This window comes from Solea solea, chromosome 20, assembly GCF_958295425.1.
Source record: "Solea solea chromosome 20, fSolSol10.1, whole genome shotgun sequence".
Classification (NCBI taxonomy): Eukaryota; Metazoa; Chordata; class Actinopteri; order Pleuronectiformes; family Soleidae; genus Solea; species Solea solea.
The window spans coordinates 705869-720243 of NC_081153.1; the positions used below are offsets into that span (position 1 = coordinate 705869).

At 45.2% G+C, this 14375-nt stretch overlaps 1 protein-coding gene across 5 annotated transcripts in view; it reads left to right on the plus strand.

The window, feature by feature from the left end:
• Positions 1-13592, plus strand: part of LOC131447424 (semaphorin-6C-like) — a 49036-nt gene extending 35444 nt beyond the window's left edge. For 3 of the 5 annotated variants that reach the window (XM_058619192.1, XM_058619191.1, XM_058619196.1), the window contains exons 9-21: positions 1495-1583; positions 1663-1752; positions 1831-1958; positions 2452-2583; positions 2659-2814; positions 2946-3119; positions 7137-7277; positions 7417-7494; positions 7891-7949; positions 8032-8070; positions 9135-9367; positions 9976-10107; positions 12116-13592. In XM_058619192.1, the coding sequence (XP_058475175.1) occupies positions 1495-1583; positions 1663-1752; positions 1831-1958; positions 2452-2583; positions 2659-2814; positions 2946-3119; positions 7137-7277; positions 7417-7494; positions 7891-7949; positions 8032-8070; positions 9135-9367; positions 9976-10107; positions 12116-13192 (2528 nt within the window). In that variant the 3' untranslated portion in view covers positions 13193-13592. The remainder of the gene's footprint in view (positions 1-1494; positions 1584-1662; positions 1753-1830; positions 1959-2451; positions 2584-2658; positions 2815-2945; positions 3120-7136; positions 7278-7416; positions 7495-7890; positions 7950-8031; positions 8071-9134; positions 9368-9975; positions 10108-12115) is intronic. The other 2 variants (XM_058619193.1, XM_058619194.1) reach the window with 2 other exon arrangements.
• Positions 13593-14375: the final 783 nt, after the last annotated feature.

Consider the following 14375-nt stretch of genomic DNA (forward strand, 5'->3'; position numbering starts at 1 on the left):
TGTTTCTCTCATTGTAATACACTCTTCGTGCAGCACGCGATGATGTTGTTTCAGGTGGTGAAACATGTTTGTTGTGCTACCTTGCTTCGTCGCAATTTTCGCTAAGCACGACCTGCACAACACCTCGCTCTGGTTGACATCATCCTTTTTAAATCCAAAATACGATGATTTATGTTTTGGCACAAAATCGCCACCGGCCGCATTATCTTCCGCGCTCATGTCACTTTCTTTCCCGCTGTGTATGTCGTGTGTGTGTGTGTGTGCGTCTCAGTGTCCGTCTCCCTCCCGCCCTCCTATGTTTGTCATTGGTTGGCTTCAGCTGTCGATCCACAGCAAGCATGAAATAAGGTTTGTGGTTGGCTGGCCGTAGTGGTGCATTCAAGGGCAATCGTAAAAATGATGTTTATTGTGACTGCCAGAGCTGTACATGCAGGGCGAGCGAGGGGGAAAATCTATATTGTTTATATCGTTGCTTTTTCAATATTAATATCTTGAATGTTCATATCTCGATAGCGATACGATAACGATATATCGTTCAGCCCTAATACACACACACACACACACAGACACGCACACACAGACGCACACACACACAGATACACACACAGACACACACACACAGATACACACACGCGCGCACACACACACACACACGCGCACACACAGACACACACACACGCACACACAGACGCACACACACACAGATACACACACAGACACACACACACAGATACACACACGCGCACACAGACACACACACACACGCGCGCACACACAAACACAGATACACACACAGACACGCACACACAGACGCACACACACACAGATACACACACAGACACACACACACACAGACACACACACACACAGACACACACACACAGACGCACACACACAGATACACACACGCGCACACACAGACACACACACACACACAGACACACACACACACAGACACACACACACACAGACACACACACACACACACACAGACACACACACACACACACACACAGAGACACACACGCAGACACACACGCGCACACACAGACACACACACACACACAGACGCACACACACACAGATACACACACACACACACACACAGACACACACACACACACAGAGACACACACGCAGACACACAGAAACACGGACACACATGCACACAGACACAGACAGACGTACACAGACACACACACACTCACAGACACATACACACACAGACACACACTCAGAGACACACACTCACAGAAGACACACACACAGACACACACTCACAGACACACACAGACAAGCTAACACACAGACACGCACGCCCACAGACACGCACACACACACAGACACACATTTGTCCCAATTGTCCCAAAGCATGTTGGGAGGTGTAGTAATTCATTAGGAGAAGGTTCAAAGAACAATTCAGTTTAACAATGAATTTGTTACAATTTGTCTCCACCCCCATCATCCTGGCCCCACCCTTTTTTCCTGACACAGAACCTCACTTCCTTCATGCTATTGATTATGGAAGCTTCGTCTACTTCTTCTTCAGAGAGATTGCGGTGGAGTTCACCGTCCTGGGAAAGGTAACAAACTACACCTGAACACACCTGCATGACTGGGTTAAACCCCTCCCTCTCACCTTTGACCCTCGCCCTCTCTCAGGTGGTCTTTTCTCGAGTTGCCCGCGTCTGTAAGAATGATAGCGGCGGTTCGCCCCGAGTTCTGGAGAGATATTGGACATCCTACCTCAAGGTGACCTTACAGTCTTGTTTCCATGGTAACAGCTGATAATGAAGAGTCATGTTCACGTGTGTGTGTGTGTGTGTTCAGGCTCGTCTCAACTGTTCAGTCCCTGGAGATTCTTTCTTTTACTTCGATGTCCTTCAGTCTGTGACAAACGTGCTGCAGGTGAACGGGAGGCCGGCGCTTGCTGGAGTCTTCACCACCCAGGACAACAGGTAACGCTCACCTGAGCATTAGCTTCATGTTAGTTGAGCGTTTCCTTGGAATAACCTGAGCGTTAGCTGCATGTTAACTTCATGTTAGCTTCATGTTAGCTGAGAGTTTCCTTAGAATAACCTGAGCATTAGCTTCATGTTAGCTCAGCATTAGCTTCATGTTAGCTGAGTGTTTCCTTAGAATAACCTGCGCATTAGCTTTATGATAGCTGAGTGTTAGCTTCTTGTTAGCTACACAGGAGCTAAATGCTTCTCTCTTAATATAATAATATAACATGTTGCTGAAATGCATTGTGGGTCTGTTGCTGTGCTTGAGCATCAGCCAATCAAATCACATTATGCAAATAATGTAGCACATGTGCTTCTGACAACATTAGAAACTCAGTGCTGCTCATTTGTGAAAGATGCCTCGAGCACCAGACTTTAGCCACACCCACCGAACCATATGTGTGAGTGTAGCATTAGCCCAGACTAACTGGCTCCGCCCCCTCAGTATCCCTGGCTCCGCCGTCTGCTTCTTCTTCATGGACGACATCGAGAACGTCTTCAGCGGGACGTTTAAAGAGCAGCGAGCCAGTGACTCATCCTGGACACCAGTACCTGACCAAAGGGTTCCCCAACCCAGGTGAGAGCGCCATCGACAGCCAGAATCACTTGAGACCAGATTGTTCAATGCAGGATCATGTGTGTGTGTTTGTAGACCAGGTGTGTGTGCAGGTGACGGCGCCGCTGCTGACTATATGTCATCAGTTCAGTTTCCAGATGAAACATTGACCTTCATTAAGTCGCATCCTCTGATGGACAAAGCTGTTCCGTCTGTCAACGAGCGGCCGTCCTTCATGAGGACGTCCAGCAGGTAACACAGAGGGCGGAGCCGCCAGGTGTGGGGTCAAACGTGGCTCAACCTTTCATGCCACACATCATGTGGACTTTGGTAAATCTACGAGTGATTGATCAATCACTACTACTCTGCTTTGTCCCTCCCAGGTCCAAGTTGACCCAGATTGTGGTTGATGTCTCTGCTGGCCCTTTCAAAGACCGCATGGTGATGTTCTTGGGCTCAGATGACGGACGAGTCCTGAAAGTCTTGGTGAGCACACATCTCAACAATAGCATCGGAACCAAACTGCTGGAGGACATCGATGTTTACAACCCGTCCAAGTAAGACACTAACCGCGAAGTACATGTTTACAGACTGTCCAAGTAAGACACTAACCACGAGGTCCATGTTTACAACCGTCCAAGTAAGACACTAACCGCGAGGTCCATGTTTAAAGTCTGTCCAAGTAAGACACTTACCGCGAGGTCCATGTTTATAGTCTGTCCAAGTAAGACACTAACCATGAGGTCCATGTTTACAGTCTGTCCAAGTAAGACACTTACCGCAAGGTCCATGTTTACAGTCTGTCCAAGTAAGACACTAACCGCGAGGTCCATGTGTATAGTCTGTCCAAGTAAGACACTCACCATGAGGTCCATGTTTACAGTCTGTCCAAGTAAGACACTAACCACGAGGTCCATGTTTATAGTCTGTCCAAGTAAGACACTCACCATGAGGTCCATGTTTACAGTCTGTCCAAGTAAGACACTAACCGCAAGGTCCATGTTTACAACCCGTCCAAGTAAGACACTAACCGCGAGGTCCATGTTTGCAGTCTGTCCAAGTAAGACACTAACCGCGAGGTCCATGTTTACAGTCTGTCCAAGTAAGACACTAACTGTGAGGTCCATGTTTACAGACTGTCCAAGTAAGACACTAACTGTGAGGTCCATGTTTACAGTCTGTCCAAGTAAGACACTAACTGTGAGGTCCATGTTTACAGTCTGTCCAAGTAAGACACTAACTGTGAGGTCCATGTTTACAGTCTGTCCAAGTAAGACACTAACTGTGAGGTCCATGTTTACAGTCTGTCCAAGAAAGACACTAACTGTGAGGTCCATGTTTACAGACTGTCCAAGTAAGACACTAACTGTGAGGTCCATGTTTACAGTCTGTCCAAGTAAGACACTAACTGTGAGGTCCATGTTTACAGTCTGTCCAAGTAAGACACTAACTGTGAGGTCCATGTTTACAGACTGTCCAAGTAAGACACTAACCGCGAGGTCCATGTTTACAGTCTGTCCAAGTAAGACACTAACCGCGAGGTCCATGTTTACAGACTGTCCAAGTAAGACACTAACTGTGAGGTCCATGTTTACAGTCTGTCCAAGTAAGACACTAACTGTGAGGTCCATGTTTACAGTCTGTCCAAGTAAGACACTAACTGTGAGGTCCATGTTTACAGACTGTCCAAGTAAGACACTAACCATGAGGTCCATGTTTACAGTCTGTCCAAGTAAGACACTAACTGTGAGGTCCATGTTTACAGACTGTCCAAGTAAGACACTAACCATGAGGTCCATGTTTACAGTCTGTCCAAGTAAGACACTAACTGTGAGGTCCATGTTTACAGTCTGTCCAAGTAAGACACTAACCGCGAGGTCCATGTTTACAGACTGTCCAAGTAAGACACTAACTGTGAGGTCCATGTTTACAGTCTGTCCAAGTAAGACACTAACTGTGAGGTCCATGTTTACAGTCTGTCCAAGTAAGACACTAACTGTGAGGTCCATGTTTACAGTCTGTCCAAGTAAGACACTAACCGCGAGGTCCATGTTTACAGTCTGTCCAAGTAAGACACTAACTGTGAGGTCCATGTTTACAGTCTGTCCAAGTAAGACACTAACCGCGAGGTCCATGTTTACAGACTGTCCAAGTAAGACACTAACTGTGAGGTCCATGTTTACAGTCTGTCCAAGTAAGACACTAACTGTGAGGTCCATGTTTACAGTCTGTCCAAGTAAGACACTAACCGCGAGGTCCATGTTTACAGACTGTCCAAGTAAGACACTAACTGTAAGGTCCATGTTTACAGACTGTCCAAGTAAGACACTAACTGTGAGGTCCATGTTTACAGTCTGTCCAAGTAAGACACTAACTGTGAGGTCCATGTTTACAGTCTGTCCAAGTAAGACACTAACTGTGAGGTCCATGTTTACAGACTGTCCAAGTAAGACACTAACCATGAGGTCCATGTTTACAGTCTGTCCAAGTAAGACACTAACCATGAGGTCCATGTTTACAGACTGTCCAAGTAAGACACTAACCATGAGGTCCATGTTTACAGTCTGTCCAAGTAAGACACTAACTGTGAGGTCCATGTTTACAGACTGTCCAAGTAAGACACTAACCATGAGGTCCATGTTTACAGTCTGTCCAAGTAAGACACTAACTGTGAGGTCCATGTTTACAGACTGTCCAAGTAAGACACTCACCATGAGGTCCATGTTTACAGTCTGTCCAAGTAAGACACTAACCGCAAGGTCCATGTTTACAGTCTGTCCAAGTAAGACACTAACCGCGAGGTCCATGTTTACAGTCTGTCCAAGTAAGACACTAACTGTGAGGTCCATGTTTACAGACTGTCCAAGTAAGACACTAACTGTGAGGTCCATGTTTACAGTCTGTCCAAGTAAGACACTAACTGTGAGGTCCATGTTTACAGTCTGTCCAAGTAAGACACTAACTGTGAGGTCCATGTTTACAGTCTGTCCAAGTAAGACACTAACTGTGAGGTCCATGTTTACAGTCTGTCCAAGAAAGACACTAACTGTGAGGTCCATGTTTACAGACTGTCCAAGTAAGACACTAACTGTGAGGTCCATGTTTACAGTCTGTCCAAGTAAGACACTAACTGTGAGGTCCATGTTTACAGTCTGTCCAAGTAAGACACTAACTGTGAGGTCCATGTTTACAGACTGTCCAAGTAAGACACTAACCGCGAGGTCCATGTTTACAGTCTGTCCAAGTAAGACACTAACCGCGAGGTCCATGTTTACAGACTGTCCAAGTAAGACACTAACTGTGAGGTCCATGTTTACAGTCTGTCCAAGTAAGACACTAACTGTGAGGTCCATGTTTACAGTCTGTCCAAGTAAGACACTAACTGTGAGGTCCATGTTTACAGACTGTCCAAGTAAGACACTAACCATGAGGTCCATGTTTACAGTCTGTCCAAGTAAGACACTAACTGTGAGGTCCATGTTTACAGACTGTCCAAGTAAGACACTAACCATGAGGTCCATGTTTACAGTCTGTCCAAGTAAGACACTAACTGTGAGGTCCATGTTTACAGTCTGTCCAAGTAAGACACTAACCGCGAGGTCCATGTTTACAGACTGTCCAAGTAAGACACTAACTGTGAGGTCCATGTTTACAGTCTGTCCAAGTAAGACACTAACTGTGAGGTCCATGTTTACAGTCTGTCCAAGTAAGACACTAACTGTGAGGTCCATGTTTACAGTCTGTCCAAGTAAGACACTAACCGCGAGGTCCATGTTTACAGTCTGTCCAAGTAAGACACTAACTGTGAGGTCCATGTTTACAGTCTGTCCAAGTAAGACACTAACCGCGAGGTCCATGTTTACAGACTGTCCAAGTAAGACACTAACTGTGAGGTCCATGTTTACAGTCTGTCCAAGTAAGACACTAACTGTGAGGTCCATGTTTACAGTCTGTCCAAGTAAGACACTAACCGCGAGGTCCATGTTTACAGACTGTCCAAGTAAGACACTAACTGTAAGGTCCATGTTTACAGACTGTCCAAGTAAGACACTAACTGTGAGGTCCATGTTTACAGTCTGTCCAAGTAAGACACTAACTGTGAGGTCCATGTTTACAGTCTGTCCAAGTAAGACACTAACTGTGAGGTCCATGTTTACAGACTGTCCAAGTAAGACACTAACCATGAGGTCCATGTTTACAGTCTGTCCAAGTAAGACACTAACCATGAGGTCCATGTTTACAGACTGTCCAAGTAAGACACTAACCATGAGGTCCATGTTTACAGTCTGTCCAAGTAAGACACTAACTGTGAGGTCCATGTTTACAGACTGTCCAAGTAAGACACTAACCATGAGGTCCATGTTTACAGTCTGTCCAAGTAAGACACTAACCATGAGGTCCATGTTTACAGACTGTCCAAGTAAGACACTAACCATGAGGTCCATGTTTACAGTCTGTCCAAGTAAGACACTAACCGTGAGGTCCATGTTTACAGACTGTCCAAGTAAGACACTAACCATGAGGTCCATGTGCTAACGCTGGTTTATTCAAACTAATCTACTTCCTGTGTGCAGGTGTAATGTTCAGGGACAGGAGGACAGGGTGGTCCTGGGTCTGGAGCTGGATAAAGACCACCATGCCTTGTTTGTGGCCTTCAGTAGCTGTGTCCTCAGAGTTCCGCTCAGCCGCTGCTCTCATCATGGCGGTTGTAAACAGTAAGACTTGTGCCCACCAAAATAAAAGTCACACAGAGTGACCACACGAGGCAGCAGAGGAGGCTGAGCCTCTGTGTCTCAGCAGCAGGGGGCACTCTTTCATAATTCTGATGTTGTAAGACCTGTCTTCTTGTCTCAGAAGCTGTCTGACCTCTCGTGACCCGTACTGCGTATGGCTGCGGAGCGGCTGTTGTGCCGACATCACGCAGGGCTTAAAGTAAGCCCCGCCTCCTTTTGTCTCACCACTGACATCATAAATCAGATAAGATTAAGATGAATGGTTAGTGTCCATTAGAGACTCCGCCTTCTCGTCTTCTAATCAGTATTATTAATGACTCATCAATCATCAGATTTTTTTTTATTTTTGCTGTTCTCCCTCTGACCCCGCCCCCACCCGTCTGTATTTGATTTATTTTTAATAATCATGTACGGTGAATTCCCTTAAAGGAAAGGCATCAATATTATTATTACTTTTTCTATAAAGTAATAATAATAGTAATGTGAAATAAAAGTAATTAATGAAGTTACGTTGTGGTTGCCGTGGATACGCCTAATTGATTCCAAGGATCCTGACACAGGGGGAGGAGTCTAATCAGTTCCTGTGTTGTCTCAGGTCGGGCTTTGAGCAGGACATTGAGGACGAGCATTTGTTTGACGTGGACGGTTGCTATGGTGAGATAAACTTTAGTAACCATGGTAGCAGCTGATGGTTGTAAACACAGGAACTAAGGTGAATGTTTGATTTTTTTTCCAGCTGATATCTTGGCGACATCACGGTCTGACTCCACCTACGGTAAGAAAGTGAAGTTGAGCTGAAGGATTGTGGGAAAGTGAGTTCTATGTTGGATATTTACAGAGCACGCTGTGTTTGAAGTGAGGGAAAAGCACCATGAGTGGACAGGTGAGGTACTGCATCTCAATCTGGGGACTGGATCCTCATGTCTCTGTCCACTGTCCACTCAGAGACAAACATCTAACTCTCAGGTTTCTCTTCTTTGATCTGAGGATCCTCTGATCCTCAGATCTGAACATCTGAACATCTGAAGGTCTGAACATCTGAGGGTCTGACCGTCTCACTGACTGTCTCACTGCCCGTCTAACTAACCGTCTCACTGACTGTCTCACTGCCCGTCTAACTAACCGTCTCACTGACTGTCTCACTGCCCGTCTCACTGACTGTCTCACTGCCCGTCGAACTAACCGTCTCACTGACTGTCTCACTGCCCGTCTAACTAACCGTCTCACTGACTGTCTCACTGCCCGTCGAACTAACCGTCTCACTGACCATCTAACTGACTGTCTCACTGACTGTCTCACTGCCCGTCTAACTGACCCTCTAACTGACTGTCTAACTGACCGTCTCACTGACTGTCTCACTGACCGTCTCACTGACCGTCTCACTGACTGTCTAACTGACCGTCTCACTGACTGTCTCACTGAACGTCTAACTGACCGTCTCACGCACTGTCTCACTGACAGGGGTGGGGTTGACTGTCTCACTGACCGTCTCAGTGACAGGGGTGGGGTTGACTGTCTCACTGACCGTCTCAGTGACAGGGGTGGGGTTGACTGTCTCACTGACCGTCTCACTGACAGGGGTGGGGTTGACTGTCTCACTGGGGTGGGGTTACAGTGCTGAAACCTGAGCAGGTCACAGCAGTGGTTCATGGGAGAAAAGAGGGAGATCAGAGATCACGTGACATGACATCACTCGTCACTCACTCACTCACTCATGCTAACTTCTAGCATGTAATGAATCGTCCTCTGACACTAAAAAGTTGAGTTGTCAAAACATCGTAAAGGATATTTAAATCTAAACCTATGAATTAACTGTATGGACCATTTTCTGTCTTCCAGACATGGAACAGCAAGCCACCGCTAACGTCCACTACACGTTCCTGCTAGCCTGTATCCTGGTGGCATTCTTCCTGGGCATGGTGGTGTCGGGTTTACTTGTGTCATGTTACTGCAGCCGTGGCGCCGCTCAGCGAGCAGCGGCACTGGGAAAAGAACCTGAGGCGTCGCTGCCTCGCGCTCTTTCGTTACGATCACTCGCGAAACTCAGTGGACTTCTCGAGGGAACGCCAAAGGTGTGTGATTATGTCACGATGCACTGCTGCCAAACAGGAAGTCAGTTTTTGCTCATCGGAAAAAATGACAAACATCTTCCAGAAAGAGGTTTCATTGTTCAGTTATTATCAGAAAGAGTTTTCATTGTTCAGCTGCTGTTTATTTCCCATTTAAAACAAATGGATCAATTATTTGTTCACATGTGTGAAAGTTCTCATTCATGCAGGTCATCGTCATCTTCACTAGATAGACAACTGGACTCATTTCGAACATGGACGACATTGCACAAGTTTTCACTTGAGCAATTTTCAAGCAGGTTTGAGGAAGTCTGAACAGGTTTGAGGAAGTTTGAGCAAGTTTTCACTTGAGCAGGTTTGAGCAGGTTTGAGCCGGTTTGAACAGGTTTGAGGAAGTTTGAGCAAGTTTTCACTTGAGCAGGTTTGAGGAAGTTTGAGCAAGTTTTCACTTGAGCAGGTTTGAGGAAGTTTGAACAGGTTTGAGCAGGTTTGAACAGAACACTCATGCACTGACACACACACACACACTCACTCACTGCGGAAAAATGATTCAGCAGAGTTTCAGATCAGGTCAGTGATGGTTATTTACTGACATTTGACCTCTTCCCCAGCAGGTCAAAGTGGGCGTGTCCACACCACGGCTATACAGCTCTTTCATGGCTAACAGTCAGGCCTCATCAACCCCCCACACGCCATCATGTCACGACCTGCTGCTGGGCGGCGCCCACCTCAGGCTCGCTCAGGTATGACGACAGGTTCAGTGTCTTTGTTAGCCTAGCCTAGCACTGCTTTTAGCTTCCTGCTAACAGCAGTCTTTCATGATTACACAATGATGATGCTGACGCGTCATTGTTTACATATTATTCACTGCCAGCTCACACACTCTAATGTTTGGTCTGATTACAGCACTCATAAAACTAAGATTTATCTGTGTCCAGTGTTGCATTAAGATCTTGTGTTGATGATGGCAGAGTCCAAGTCTTCCAAGTGGGGTTCAGGTCTGGACTCATGTCTCATGCTCCCTGAACCACTCGATGAATCCTGGCATTGTCATCTTGGAATATGTCCGTGCCATCAGGGAAGAAATAATCTGCTCATTCTGTATATTCAGGAAGTCAGCTGACCTCAGTCTTTGGGCTCAGAATGTTGCTGAACCTGGACCTGACAACTGCCAAGACTGCCAACAATTAACCAACAATAACCCAACAAATAACCAACAATTAACCAACAATTAACAACAATAACCCAACAATAACCCAACAATTAACCAACAATTAACCAACAATAATCCAACAATAACCCAACAATTAACCAACAATTAACCAACAATAAACCAACAATAAACCAACAATAACCCAACAATTAACCAACAATAAACCAACAATAAACCAACAATTAACCAACATTAACCAACAATAAACCAACAATAACCCAACAATTAACCAACAATAGACCAACAATAACCCAACAATTAACCAACAATAAACCAACAAAAAACCAACAATTAACCAACAATTAACAACAATAACCCAACAATTAACCAACAATTAACCAACAATAACCCAACAAATAACCAACAATTAACCAACAATTAACAACAATAACCCAACAATTAACCAACAATAACCCAACAAATAACAAACAATAAACCAACAATTAACCAACATTAACCAACAATAAACCAACAATAACACAACAATTAACCAACAATAAACCAACAATTAACCAACAATTAACCCAACAATTAACCAACAATAACCCAAAAATTTACAAACAATAAACAACAATTAACTAACAATAACCCAACAATAACCAACAATTAACCAACAATTAACCAACAATAACCCAACAATTAACCAACAATAAACCAACAATTAACCAACAATTAACCAACAATAACCCAAAATTTCACCAACAATAAACCAACAATTAACCAACAATTAACCAACAATAACCCAACAATTAACCAACGAATAACCCAACAATTAACCAACAATAACCCAAAAATTGACAAACAATTAACAACAATTAACTAACAATAACCCAACAATAACCAACAATAAACCAACAATTAACCAACAATTAACCAGCAATAACCCAACAATTAACCAACAAACAACAATTAACTAACAATAACCCAACAATAACCAACAATAACAACAATAAACCAACAATTAACCAACAATAACCCAACAATTAACCAACAAACAACAATTAACTAACAATAACCCAACAATAACCAACAATGAACCAACAATGAACCAACAATTAACCAACAATAACCCAACAATTAACCAACACTAACCCAACAATTAACCAACAATAACCCAAAATTTTACCAACAATTAACCAACAATTAACCAACACTAACCCAACAATTAACCAACACTAACCCAACAATTAACCAACAATTAACCAACAATAACCCAACAATTAACTAACAATAAACCAACAATTAACCAACACTAACCCAACAATTAACCAACAATAACCCAACATTTTACCAACAATAACCCAACAATTAACCAACACTAACCCAACAATTAACCAACAATAACCCAACATTTTACCAACAATAACCCAACAATTAACCAACACTAACCCAACAATTAACCAACAATAAACGGCTGCTGTGAAAAGGTGGCCACTTCTTTTTTTGGCCAGACAGTGTATTACCGGTGTGATTTATTATAAATCAGAATAACAACTGAAAGCCACGCCCTCTTTATCTCTGTTCCGCCTTTTTCTCAGGTGGATGGTCAGCTGTCTGTCTTGACATTAAGTGAGTGTAGCCCTGACTCCACCCCCTACTCAACCCCTGACTCCTCTTCTGAGCTGCCAGTGAACAATCAGAAAGACTACAGCGTCAGAGACTACAGCGTCAGAGACTACAGCGTCGGAGACTACAGCATCAGAGACTACAGCGTCAGAGACTACAGCGTCGGTGACAACAGCATCAGAGACAACAGCGTCGGAGACAACAGCGTCGGAGACAACAGCGTCGGAGACAACAACAGCTTCGAAGACAACAGCGTCAGAGACAACAGCGTCAGAGAAAACGGCTTCAAAGACAACGGCGTCAGAGACAACAGCGTCAGAGACAACAGCGTCAGAGACAACAGCGTCAAAGACAACGACGTCAGAGACAACAGCGTCAAAGACAACGGCGTCAAAGACAACAGCGTCAAAGACAACGGCGTCAGAGACAACAGCGTCTCCTTGCTGCACGTCCTTGAGGAGAAAAAGACTTTGAGTAATGAGCAAGCAGTGGCAGGCAGGGCAGGAGGCAGGATAGGAGGCGGGGCCATTTCGCATCATCACTGCACGCAGACGGCTAATGACGTGTCGGCGCTGGATGAGCTGCTCAAACACATCCACGAGGTCAGTGCGTCTGGAAGTGGCGGCATCAAGGTCCTCACCTCGTCCTCTTGTGCAGGACAGTACCACCATCATCAGTCTGCTCGACATTATAGCTCCTCCCTGCTGCCGACGGTCCGCCTCCCCAAATGTCTGGACCCGCCTCCTCAAAACTCCACCTCCTCCACTCCACTCCTGGTTCCAGAAAAACCAAGAGGAAGCTTTGTGATGCGCCACCACAGCTTTAACCTGCAGGGGGCGCCCAACACCAACAATGGTCCCTCAGGCGGTAACAGGGGAGCTAAGGCTAATAACGGCGGTGTTTCTCTGACGCGGCAGCACAGCTACAATGAACGTCCATGTGTCCTCCTATCAACACTGTCAATCAAACCACAAGTCCCGCCCACATCTGTGCTCCTGACCAAGATAGAGGCGTCACCAGCACAGGGGACAGAGACGTCCAACCACTGACAAGTTTCAACATGGCCGCCACAGTCCTCACCCTTTAACAGGAAGTGGACATGGAATCATGAGGACACGCCTCCAGACTCTGAGACAGAAGTGGACATGGGACAGTGGGGACACACTTCCAGACTCTGAGACAGGAAGTGGACATGGAACCATGAGGACACGCCTCCAGACTCTGAGACAGGAAGTGGACATGGGACAGTGGGGACACACTTCCAGACTCTGAGACAGGAAGTGGACATGGAACCATGAGGACACGCCTCCAGACTCTGAGACAGAAGTGAACATGGGACAGTGATCACACTAAGAGGTTGATGTGGATTATTCATGATGGTGTTTAGTTTAGTTTAGTTTAGTTTCATTGTTTTGTAAAAGAAACGAGCAATAAACATTTGAAATGTGACCAATGAGGAGGATGTGCTCTGTACTGAGACACTGAGATACTGAGACACAGATAGAGAGAGACACTGAGAGAGACAGAGAGAGACTGAGACACAGAGAGAGAGACTGAGAGACTGAGACAGAGAGAGAGAGAGACTGAGACACAGAGAGAGAGACACTGAGAGAGACAGAGAGAGACTGAGACACTGAGAAAAAGAGAGAGAGACACTGAGAGACTGAGACAGAGAGAGAGACAGAGAGAGACTGAGACACAGAGAGAGAGACAGAGAGACACTGAGAGACTGACACAGAGAGACAGAGAGACACTGAGAGAGACAGTGGGAGATTTGATTTTAAAGTCTTGTTTATTTGCTCAGAAGAACAAAAACATAGAGAGAGAAATTCAATATTTCAGGTAAAGATGAAAATAACCATATCAGGGAACTAGCTAGCTACTTACTTACTGCTCTGTGCCAGGCTAGTTGTTGTCAGAGAGGCTACTATAACATTATAATATAGAAGTTTAACGTTAGCATTTGGACAAGTTTCCTCTATAGAAACGTTTGGAAATAACCACTAGGGGTTATTTCACTTATTTTTGGAATTAATAACTGATGATGCAAACGTGGCCTTGTTTCCTGAAGCAGCATCAGGTGTTTTCAGCTCATTAGACCTGACGAGAACGAGGGAACGAGGGAACGAGGGAACGAGGTTCCCCCGTCAGCTCCAACGTTTTTCATTCATGCGATCACCTGCGACTAGTACTGCTAGTTGACCTGCACAGCGGGCTTCTGACCCCCCAGAG